This window comes from Macrobrachium nipponense, chromosome 42 (assembly GCF_015104395.2).
Source record: "Macrobrachium nipponense isolate FS-2020 chromosome 42, ASM1510439v2, whole genome shotgun sequence".
Taxonomy (NCBI): domain Eukaryota; kingdom Metazoa; phylum Arthropoda; class Malacostraca; order Decapoda; family Palaemonidae; genus Macrobrachium; species Macrobrachium nipponense.
Genome location: NC_061103.1, coordinates 28,760,362 through 28,772,861, shown reverse-complemented (window position 1 = coordinate 28,772,861; position 12,500 = coordinate 28,760,362). Strand labels below are relative to the sequence as shown.

Below are 12,500 nucleotides of genomic sequence, written 5' to 3'. Positions count from 1 at the left end.
GATACTTTATTTCTATATTGGATTTCAATTTATGGAATCAGGTTATGCTCTAAAATTGAGTATAATTAAATTTCGTTTTTAACCTTTTCTTTGTATCATATGATAAATTTAAAATCTTAGAACTTACCTATAGTGTTTGAAAATCATTATGGTTGAGAAGTTGATTATTATATATAATATATATTATTTCTCTTGATGTCTCGGCTAATTCATTTTAGAATGATATCTTTTAGTCATTTTGTTAAATTCAATAAAAATAAAACGTTAGCTTAAAAAAATGGTCATTTTTTGCTCAGTTCCAATTGCCCGCGATGTAGTTAGTATTGTTGTTCTTGTAGACAAAAAGGTAAATAAAGGAAAATCCCTAAATATATTTTAAGAGATAAGACGATAAGAGACCAAACAAAAAAGATACTTACTACAAAAAGATCCGAGAGAGGAGAGAGAGAGAGAGAGAGAGAGAGAGAGAGAGAGAGAGAGAGAGAGAGAGAGAGAGAGAGAGAGAGAGAGAGAGAGAATTGCAGCAATATATAAAACATACAAGGCATGATTAAAAATCTTTCAGAATGTTTCTTGCTATATTTCGATAAATCGAAATATCTTCTTGTAAATATTGAAAATCAAGAAAAAAAGCGAGAGATATAGAGGAGAGTATATGAATGTGGGATTCCAGTTTGAAGAAAATGTGGCCTTACCTGGCCTTGGCAGCAGCTGTTGTGTGACGTTGTTGGTGTAGATGTTGTTTGAAATACGGAGAGAAGTGTGACGCAAGGATAGTGATGTTGTTTATAGGCTGCCTATTGACTGGTGAGGTCCTCGTAATTCCTGATGATGGAGGTGAAGAGCCCAAGGAAATGGAATTGAAGGAGAGAATTTCGGCCTTGCGAGACACCATCCAGTACCAGAGAGAGCAGCAGGTGAACTTGGACAGGATATTTTTTGAGCTGCAACAGAGGCTTGACTACAATGAAGAGATCAGGCGGCGGGCGGAAAGGAAGAAAGCACTCGTGTGATGCAGATAACTGAGGAGGTGTTGCAAGAACAGGCCTGGCAAGAAAGGGCCCACTTATTCGAAGGTGAGACGTTGTTTGTGAAGGAGAAGGATCAAGTGAAGATGGAAAAACAGCAGCTGGAAGACAAGATTGTCAAGACACAGAAGAAAGGAGCAGTTGATGGATTACACAAAGATGCCTATGTGAGAGGATAAGGGAACCGACAGTGCAATTGCCAGAGGCAAACTGGCAGGTTGAGAGGCAAGAGAAACTGCTACGACAGAAGGAAGGAAGGACCTGCAGATATAGAGTGAAGAAGCGGCGCGGATGGCGAGGCTCGTCCCAGAACGAAAAGACGCGACCGAAAAGCGCTAATCGGACAGGAAAGACGCCGAGGTCAGGTTCGAGCTCCTGCAGAAGAAAGTGGAAGACCTTAGGAAGGAAAGGTGTGGACTCCATTGTGAAGTTGAGGTTGCAAAACTGAAGAGAAAGGAGCTAGTGAGGTGCCTCCTAGAGGAAGGAAATCATGGCTTCAAGTGGCTGGATAGGAAGAGCGGTGTTCAGGGCGAACGGAACGACCAGTTGGAAGATGAGGTTGGAGAGGTGCGAGGAGCGAAGGAGAAATTGGTTTGCCAGGTGAAGAAGCTGCCTGGGAATTAGAGATGCGTGGAGAAGGAGAAGTGGAAAATGAAGGAGCAGCTGTCCATGTTCAAGGAATGGAGCGACCAAGTCTAAGCTGGCCTTGTGAAGAGGGATCAGATGTGAAAAATTTGAGGAGGATGTTTGTTGTATGGAAAGTTTTTTTTTTTTTTTTTATTGAAATCAATAAAGTTATCTAGAAAGTACGATTTTCATTTACACATGAATTTTTTTAGCAAATTTTGTTATTTGATAATAATTGAGTTTAACTGGAATTGAAAGGACTTGTTTGATAAATGCATGTGTTAGAATTGATTTTAGTTTGGAATGGATTTTAAGAGTGAAGTGCAATAGTTGATTTTATGATTGAGAAAAGTAAAGGTTTGTATTTGATGAAAGTTTTGAAGTGTACTATATGGAAGGGTTTGATGTTATGATGTAATAGTTTGTTTGTTTGTTAATGGTTGAAGGAAAGAAAGTTATCTGGAAATAAGTATAAAACGTTTTGTAAGAGCTTTATTGATTGGTGAAAGAGAAAGGAAAATGAAAGGATTGGTGGAGTGGCAGATTGGAAGCAGAGGATAGAGAGAAGATTGGGGGAGGGGCAGGAGAAGGGAACATTGAGGAAAAGATGGTGGAGTGCCAGGAGAAGCAGAGGATTAAGAGAAGATTCAGGGAGCGTCAGAAGAAGAAGCAGAGACTTCAGAGAAGATTGTGGAGTGCAAGGATAAGAAGGAGAGGATTCCGAGAAGATTCTGGCAATGCGAAGAGAAGAAGCAGAGGATTGAGAGAAGGCCCCTGGAGAATTGAAAGGAATTCAGTGCATATTCTGGTTCTAAGGTTAAGCAGAGGTGTTTACTCTCTATAGGGAGGGCTGGGCAAAGCTCGCCGCGGGGTCCCGGGAACGGGCGGGCGAGGCCCGCCTGGCGTCCCGGGAACAGGTGGGTGAGGGGCCCGCCTGGCCGTCCCGGGACGGGCGGGTCGACGGGCGGGCGAACGGAGCCTGGGTTCCCCGGGACGGGCGGCGACGGCGCAGGGTCGGACCGGGCGGGCGACGGGGCCCGCCGGCGTCCCGGGACGGGCTGGGGCGACGCCCGCCAGGCGTCCCAGGAAGGGCGGGCGACGGCCCGCAGGCTCCCGGGACGGGGCTGGGGCAACGGGCCCGCCAGGCGTCCGGGACGGGCGGGAGACGGCCCGCCAGGCGTCCCGGGAGGGCGGGCGGGCGCGGCCCACAAGGCGTCCGGGACGGGCGGGCGGACGGGCGCCAGGCGTCGGGACGGCGCGCGGACCGGCCCGCCTGGCGTCCCGGGACGGGCGGGCGACGGCCCGCCTGGCGTCCCACGGGCGCCGACGGCCCGCCTGGCGTCCCGGGGACGGGGCGGGCGACCGCCCGGCCAGGCGTCCCGGGACGGGGCGGGCGACGGGCCCGCCTGGCGTCCCGGGACGGGCGGGCGACGCCCGCCAGGCGTCCCGGGACGGGCGGCGACGGCCCCTGGCCGTCCCGGGGCGGGCGGGGGAGGCCCGCCAGGCGGTCCCGGGACGGGCGCGACGGGCCCGCCTGGCGTCCCGGGACGGGCGGGGGCCGGCCCCCGCCAGCGTCCCGGGACGGGCGGGCGACGGCCTCCTGGCGTCGGGACGGGCGGGCGACGGCCCGCCAGGCGTCCCGGGACGCGGGCGACGGCCCCGCCCTGGCGTCCGGGGTAGGGCGGGCGACGGCCCGCCTGGCGTCCCGGGACGGGGGGCGGGACCCGGCCCCCTGGCGTCCCGGGGCGGGCGGGCGACGCCCGCCAGGCGTCCCGGGAACGGGCCGGGTGACGGCCCGGCCTGGCGTCCCGGGACGGGCCGGGCGGGCGACCGCCCAGGCGTCCGGAACGGGCGGGCGACTGGCGCCTGGCGTCCCGGGACGGCGGGGGACGGCCCGCCAGGCGTCCCGGGACGGGCGGGCGACGGCCCCCTCGTCCCGGGACCGGGCGGGGGACGGCCGCAGGGCGGGTCGGGACGGGCGGGCGACCCGGCCTTCCTGGCGTTCCCGGGACGGGCGACGGCCCGCCAGGGCGTCCCGGACGGGCGGGCGACGGCCCGCCTGGCGTCCCGGGACGGGCGGGCCGACGGCCCGCCAGGCCGTCCCCGGGACGGGCGGAGCGACGGGCCCGCCTAGGCGTCCGGGACGGCGGGCGACGGCGCCCAGGCGTCCCACCGGACGGGCGACGGCCCCGCTGGCGGTCCCGGGAAGGGCGGGCGATGGCCCGCCTGGCGTCCCGGGAGGGCGGGTTGGGCGACGGCCCGCCTGGCGTCCCGGGTACGCGGGCGACGGCCCCGCCTGGCGTCCGGGACGGGCGGGCGACGGCCGCCTGGTCGCTGCGGGACGGCGGTCGACGGGCCCCGCCGGCGTCGGGCGCGGCCGACGGCCCGCCTGGCGTCCCGGGAGGGCGTGCGACGGCCCGCCTGGCGTCCCGGTGACTGGGCGTGCGACGGCCCGCCTGGCGTCCCGGGACGGGCGGGCGAGGCCCGCCATGGCCCCCCGTCCCGGGACGGGCCGGGCGGGGACCGGCCCGCCCATGGAGTCCCGATGGGCGTCCCCGGGACCGGCGTGGGGCGACTGGCCCGCCTGGCGTTCCCGGGACGGGCGGGCGACCCGGCCCGCCTGGCGTCCCGGGACGGGCGGGCCCGGGATCCCGGCTGGCGTCCCGGGACTTGGCCGGGCGGGACGGGCAGCCTGGCGTCCCGGGACGGGCGGGCGACGGCCCGCCAGGCGTTCCCGGGACGGGCGGGCGACGGCCCAATCAGAATGAATGCACAAAGTTTGAAACGAACGCGCCAAGGTAAACAATGAACGAAGTATACAAACACCATGTAAAAATAACTTCAAATGTGATTTTTAGATCGTCTGCATGATGGAAGCCTAATAAGAAATACTAATTCAAACAAATCATTTCGAGCTCCTGTGGTCTCATTATTCGTTCGTTAATAGGCTGTTACAACGAGAAAGCAATTTCCCAGAAACGAAGTCTCTTTACCTAACTTTAACTTGTGTCTTTAGTGTAAATTGTAAATTACTTTATATTACTTTGAAAATGTGCATAAAGTACAGGCAGTCGTAAGTTCAATCTAACAATAACAACAGATTTTGCAAGAATATTTTTACGAGCAATCAGCACAAGTTCATCAATAAATGGAGCAGCTAAAATTGTTGTTTTTAGTAGTTCCGGCACTAAACATCTCTACCCATCTCCATGGATTAGATAAGCCATACATGGTACTGTCGCGCACAATAGTTCGTTCCCTCTGCTGCTGAATCGGGCCCTTTCACACTATGCGATTCTAGTCGCACCAAGATACGATTGCGGTGCCGGATCTAAATGCGACACAAAATTGCGCAAATCGTACATTTGTCCGACTGCCGCAGAAAGTGACCCAATTTTTGACAAGCGCTTGCTGTCTGCTCTCAGCCTGTGGTGGTGACTACATATACAGGAAGAGAAAATTGTCTTTATTATTACATTTGAGAAAAAAGAAGAGAAAACCTAGAATTCACTCGGTACACCCTTTGAATAAACAAAGGCACTTGTACGGTGCATTGTCACAATTTTCGAGGAGCTGAAGAGAGATAATGATAAATTTTGCAATTACTTCAGAATGTCTAAAACAACCTTTGAGACTCTTGTCACATCTGCATGACCAGTCGCTAAAAGAAATACGACATTCAGAGATGATATTTCGCCAGCACAACAACTGGCAAGTTACCATCAAGTAAGAGGAAATAATATGGACCTTTCCTTGTAAATTTGCTTTTCCATATAGAAATTAAAAAGGAGAAATGAAAACAACTAGTGTTAGCTGAAACATCTCTATTTATCAAAAGTATAAACTGATATATCTATATAAAAACAAATCTTTTACTTTGATATAAAAAAATCCATATCTCTGTTTCATTAATTAATGTAAGTAAAACGTAAGTGTTAACTATAAAAACTTCTAAAAAAATCAGATATATTCGAAATCAAAAGCTTTTAGTCCTCTTTTATCAATAATCTGCGATAACCTTCTAATAATTTCAGTATCAAAACGTAAATGTAACCTTAATGAAAAAAACAGCAAATCATTTAGTAAATCATTTCTCAGTAGTTTATACTTAAGCAATCCATACCTGTAGTTCTTTCTTCATTTACGAATAACACTATTGTTATATTATTGTATGGTGTTTTTTTTTCGTTACATGGAACAAGTGGTTATTCAGCAACGGGAATAACACTATTTATATCCCTCAATGTTTTCAATACCCAATGCACCCGATCACCAGAAGCAGTGGAACTGTGGAAGTCTACTGCTGTCGCACTTATATGCAGGAAACAATAGCATAGTGTGAAGACACGTATTGAAGGCAATGGCCAACTGCAATCGCGTCTGGGTGCAGCACCGGACATGGCCAGTGGGGCCTGTCGTCTGTCATGCGATGCCGGAGGCTCCAAGGGTTACCGCAAAGTCCGCACATCACCGAGAAATTATAGCTCCGCACCGGGATGTGTAGTGTTAATTTCCACTTCCTAGCATACTTATATCGAAACTTATTCTTTTATAATCAGTTAAATCACTTCAACTAATGCAATTGCCTAATGCATATTTGCCGTTGTTTTCTCAAAATAAATAAATAAATAATAAAATAAAAACTCATTAAACATGACTAAGTTTACAATAATGTAAGTCAGCCTTCACCCTGAGATTAATTCACAAATTAATTAAATTTTACTAAACTATATGTATGTATATATATATATATATATATATATATATATATATATATATATATATATATATATATGTATATATATATAATATATATATATATATATATATATATATATATATATATATATATATATATAATTACAAACGCAAATGAAGATTGCTGGACCTAAAGAATGAATGCATTTTAAAACATCACGTTTGGGTTTACGTCATATGCTGTTGTCAAAATCAGTTCTTAATTGACAATAGCATGATCGTATTTGATATTGGCGCGTGAACACTCGAGACTAGTGAAAATGGTTAATTTTTCAAAATATTAGTACTTTCAAAATATTCATATAATTTCAATCATTTTTCATTGATGAAAAAAAAGTTTTAAAAGCATAAATATATATATGCGGACCTACAGCGCCGCATACGTGAGGAGTGCAGACCTCAGCTCTGCATTCAATGACTCCCCCTCGAATCTTCTCCGCACTTTTGGTCGTTTCCCGCACTTTGGCAACACTGGATGGTAACGTCAGTGCAGAAGTCCCGTTTTCTGTTCTGGGCATGACGTCACGGCTTACACATTTGCTCACTAGCTAAAAAAGCCGAAGACTCTGTCTCTCCTTAAGCCCCCTATTACACATATCCGGTTTTCTACGGCGCCGTCGGTCGCGACGCTAGCATATGTTCGAACCGGAGCGTGTGATAGCAAATCGGCCGTATGAACGCTCACCCACGGCCGGCCGGATGAACTTTCGCCAGTACTAAAGTTGGCCGTACGGCTGTCGTACGTCACGACTGAGGACGTAGACGTGTAATTGCTCACCGTATGTATGGTATGCAGCGTTGCCAAAATGCGGAATCTTGAAGTTATGACGGAAAAATAAATCCACGGTGCGAGCAACCATCATTTCATTTTCCGATTTTCCGTACTTACTCTGTCTGGAACGGAAAAAATTTCCGCATAGTTATCAGGCTAAACAAATATATTTTTGTTTTTATATCTTTTTATTTTTATGATATAAAATGTATGTTTCAATATCTGTTGAACTGAATTGTATTTACAACTAAAAATAACAAAATAAAGTATGAAAATGGTAACTAATTTAGAAGTTTTGGCTGATACTTGTGTTGGTTGTCGGAAACCGCAGAACTCTGGTCGGAAAATTATCCGTTTAAGACCTCTCTTGTTACACGCGAGTCTATACCATATTTGCCTTGACTTATCCCACATTATGTGTGGTTGGTACCTAATAACGTACCATTACCATTTGTTACAATTGTATTTGCTGCAGCTATTGTCTGAGTACTAATGAATCTTAATGTTATCTAATACTTTGATGCTGAAAGCGCATAGCTATTTAAAACTTGCATTTCTGTATCAAGTTAAACCCAATATGAATTAGCAGAGTCTTCCATAACCTGCCTCTGTTAAGAATATGGATTAATTTGAATATCATAGGGATCATGTATTTCTGTAATGAATTGTCCGAAATAATTTCCTTAAAATTTTAACAATAAATATAGATATTATATGTATAGAATTAGCTAACCTTTGTTAAGCTCTAATGCCCCATTCTACAGTCTAGCCATAAGATGAGGGATCGACAGAACGACATCTCTTTTATTTGATTATGAACTTGCTTTCAGGACATGAAATCCCAATAGAAAATTTGATTGGATTTGCGACACATGGAGCCAGTAACATTATGGGCCAACATAATTCATTAATTAGTAGAGTGAAGAAAGGAGCACCAGGTATCACAATTTTTAAATGCGCCTGTCACTCAATTCACCGTTGTGCCTCAAACGCAGCGAAGACACTTCCAAGAAAATGTGTACTGGAGCAATGGCGACCCCTCACCTTGTATTTCTCAAATAAGCATTTAGAAGACAGATTGCATCTTCACAATCAATATGCCTTGCAAGACTCATATTTGCTTATATATTTTCAATTTTTAGATTTTATATTGCTTTATTTTAACAATTTCAATAGGCTAGGATTTTGTACTCAGATATTTTAAGGTTTTATTATATGCCTAGTAAAGTTACTAATAGTCAGCTCAATGTTATTGACCCTAGTGATGAAACAAACTTTATTTATTCCCCTTGAATCAAGTGTTCTTAGGTGCTAATATTCACAAATCATTCCAAGAACCGAATATAGCTGCAAATGAGACAATGATTGCTGATATTGAAAGCAGGTGTCGACAGTTCCATGGAAACAGCTCTTGTTTAAATAAAGGAGAGATTTCTTTAACTCGAAATGGTGCAGTTATGCAGTACACCCATCTGTCGCAAATGGTATAAGAAATGACGCCCTTACTAAGTATTCTAACCACTGTCCAAGTTTGTCATGGAGGTCCCACTAATATATTCTGGTGATGTTCAGAAATTGATTATGAATGGAGACTAGACCTATGTGAAATCCCAGAGGATACAAAAGCATCAAATATGCGGATGCATTTTTCCTTTTATCTGCAAATGTAAAGAATGAAATGGTCAACCAGAATTCAAACTTTTGCCTACGTTTACTCTGAATATTGTTTCCCTACCCACGTCAAATGCAGATGCCGAAAGAATATTTTCGAAGATGAATTTGATAAAAACCAAAACTAGGAACAGGCTTTCCACCTCAACCAAGCAGCTTTAGCAATTGTGTCAGAAACCGTAAGAGAGGGTGGCGAAGATGATTAAGGTAACAAAGAAGCCCAGACAACATGAGAACGTGAGGAAGAACAGGAAGACATACTTTAGGATCAGTAATCAATATTTGAAAAGTTTTTGCCGTAAATATTAGCATTTTTTAGTAACTAATAATTGGGACACATTTGAAATGATATCTTTTGCCAAAGAAAATTTTATTTTTGTTACAGTATATCTATTCTGTTATATCAATCACTAATTTATTGTTATATGTTGACCTTACATTATAATGCTCCCAATATTTATTATTGTTTAGAATCTGGTAGCCTGATAGGCTATACTTAAGAATTGTTTGAAATATTTCATGCTAAAGATGTGTTATGTCTGTATCTATTTTGTTATTTCAACTGTTTTTTATCTCGTTCATATACTGTTGTATATATATATATATTATATATATATAATATATATATATATATAGATATATATATATATATGTATTTTTCTAATGTATTTTGTTAACAAAATATATATAAAAAAATATAAAATCATCTTCGTTAGAGTGATGAATGTTATGATGAAAATTACATTTATTTTCATCATGACATTTGTCAGCTCCATTTAATATGAATGGGATGCCAATTTATAGCTGTTCTAATTTTCTTTAGTTATCCATGAAATGAAAGTCAAGTTTACACAAATACCCGTTTAAAGGCCGTTTTCGTTACCACCAGTCGGAACCAGACGGAATTCATATGCGGATCCAGTGGCAACACGATGGTATGACATCAGTCTGAGGCTGCACCTGACAGTGGAAGGTCGCCACCATGGCCAAAGCTCTTCTCTTGCGCCAGTGATTTCTCGAGTGATTTCATAGAAATTTATCGAAATGAGCCATGTTTGTGGTTCATTAAATCTAAGGATATTCAAACAGAGATTACAGTTATGACATATGATATTCTCCAAATGTAATGTAGGTACACATGTACATTTATGAACCTTGGATACTCTGGAATAAAGTTTGAAACTTCTTTATTTTTTTTAATTAACCTGGTATGAATGTTTCATACTAAAACGAGAAATTATAGTTATTTGTGCAAAATAAACTTACTTCAGATATTTTGGGCCTAAACATTTGTAGATTGCTGCACATGTTTCTGGATTATTGCACTGAGAGAAGGCTGCGATATAATGTTTGTAAACTTTAGATCGCTATATGTTCTTCCTGTAGCAAGAAATCTCAAAGTGGCTGAAAGACGCTCATGTGGACTAATTGCTTCTCTCATGCAAGTGTCCTTTTTTTATTAAAGGTGATACCTGACTTAATAAGAGTTCCAAAATATGTGTCATGATCCATTCGCATGTAGTTAAACCAGTCATCTTTTTCTAGTGCTAGTTCCTTCATTAAGTTAACATGAGAGTATTTTTGTCGTTTACGCAGCCAATGTTTGGACCAAATCTTCCTTTTTCTTGTTTTCTCACCTTCAAACAGCACGCTAGAGCAATAGCAACGAGATTGTCGTCGAGAGAAGACATGTCACTCCTACCACCACAAACAGTGCCACACTCACCCACTTGCCACCGGCCGTTCAAATACGTGTAATAACTCTAGCCGTAGGCCAGCAATTTTCCTACGGCACCGTAGGCCAAGTTGGCCGTAGGAAACCGAATAAGTGTAATAGGGGCTTTAGTCTCCTATGTAGTTTTCAGTCTTGTAAGTAATAGTGTGGTGATGACTGTTAATGTCCACGGGTTCTGTATGTGACTGCCATAGTGACAGCACTATTTATAATTGTTCCAACTTCCTGAAAAAAAAAAGTAGTTCTGATGGTGACAAGGCTAGATCCAGAACTGTGTTTCAACCTCATAATCGAAAGTTATCAATTGAAAACCGGACGAATGTCATATCGAGCATACTACTCTTTCTAAATCTGAGTGATAGTACTACATTTCAGTCAGGTAAATATAACATTTTGTAGTTGGTTTACCTGTTATGACCCACTGGTATAATTATGTGGATCCTTCTATCTTTAAAGAACATAATTGGAATATAATGGAATGGATTCCTGATGAAAGGAAACAGTGTGCGACTGGTTAAGATTGGACATAGGCCTATGTGTTAGTTACGATACTGCAAAGGGAAAAATGCTAGCTGACGCAATATGAGAGCTAAAATTTAACTTGTTTTTATGTGTATGAAGTACGCCTGTTTGTTAGTAAATTTCGTGTAAGGATTTTCATTTGATGATGAGGAAAAGTTAGCTTCGTCTATGATCCGGTGATCTTAGTAAGCAGTAGGCCTAAGCCTAGTGCAACGAGGCCGTCAAGTCCAGTGCTAAATAGGTATTAATTTTCCTTTTTCTCCCCTCCGTCATATCCGCCCACATACAGATGTTCTGTTAATGCAAAGCGTCCAGACGATATCGTTTATCGAAATATTAGCCTTACGTAGGTTAATGATCAATGCCATGTTTTCCAACTATCTTGTAGAGTAGACTGTTCCCGCTGATCATAAGGACGGTATGGGAAGAGATTTTCAAAGGTTGTTTTGGACAACCGTTATGTAAGACATTTTGCTCTCTCTCTCTCTCTCTCTCTCTCTCTCTTCTGATAATTTTAAAAGAAATTAACAGATGTGCGTTAGCAATTATGCCCTAGTTTTGGATTCGTTTCGAACTAGGTTTCCTGTTGATAAAAACCATGTCCATCTGTATCACAAAACAAAATACTGTAAGAATGTTGTAGAATATTTATGAGTGAGTTCACTAGGCTCCTGTTTCTCCAAGCCTGCGTTTATGTAATAACGTTATTCACTATTATTTACATTTAGGAAGTTGCTGTTTTATTATTAATGTTGTTATTAAATTATCATTGAAAATCGAAAAGATAAGACTTAGTTATATAGTCGTTGTACTTCCATAGGTCTAGTGAATGTGCCTCCGCCCCCAGTATATTAAACTCTGTTTCTTTTTTTTTTTCCATCTGTCTATCCGCCTGTGGTGGTTTTGTATGGTAACACTGCGTCCGGGGCTTTAGATAGTCACATTCAACTTGCATTCAACAATAATAACAATATCCTATTTCGAATATTAACGGTGTAATTCGCATATTGGTAAATTATTAAAACACTTTCAGTTGCAAAATGTACACCCAAATATCCTTTTATTTACCTAAAATTTACACACAGCGCAACTATTTAAAGCCCGGAAGCAGTGTTACCATGGTGAAAACACCACAGGCCGATGGACAGATGAAAAGAAAAAAAAACAGAGTATAGTCACTGATTCATTTTAAATATTTTTTTATATTCGCTGTTTCGTGGCAACATGACTGTGCACATTTTGTAAGCAGTCTTACATTTTAGATTACATGTGTGTGTGTGCGTGTGTTTTCACAAAATTTAAGCCACGAATATAATTTAATATCAAATTAATTTCACTTTGGGAATAACTTACACCCAAAAGGTATTATAACTGAAAGTGTCTGTTG

At 43.8% G+C, this 12,500-nt stretch overlaps 1 protein-coding gene across 1 annotated transcript; it reads right to left on the bottom strand.

The window, feature by feature from the left end:
• Positions 1–2,493: 2,493 nt before the first annotated feature.
• On the bottom strand, positions 2,494–4,146 carry LOC135213312 (basic proline-rich protein-like). The gene has a single exon (XM_064247293.1). It carries the CDS (start codon positions 4,144–4,146, stop codon positions 2,494–2,496), a length of 1,653 nt encoding a protein of 550 aa, XP_064103363.1.
• Positions 4,147–12,500: the final 8,354 nt, after the last annotated feature.

What these genes read in the sequence shown, in the direction of transcription:
- LOC135213312 (XM_064247293.1), bottom strand. Translation starts at nt 4,146, where the DNA reads ATGGCGGGCCTCGCCCGCCCGTCCCGGGACGCCAGGCGGGCCGTCGCA.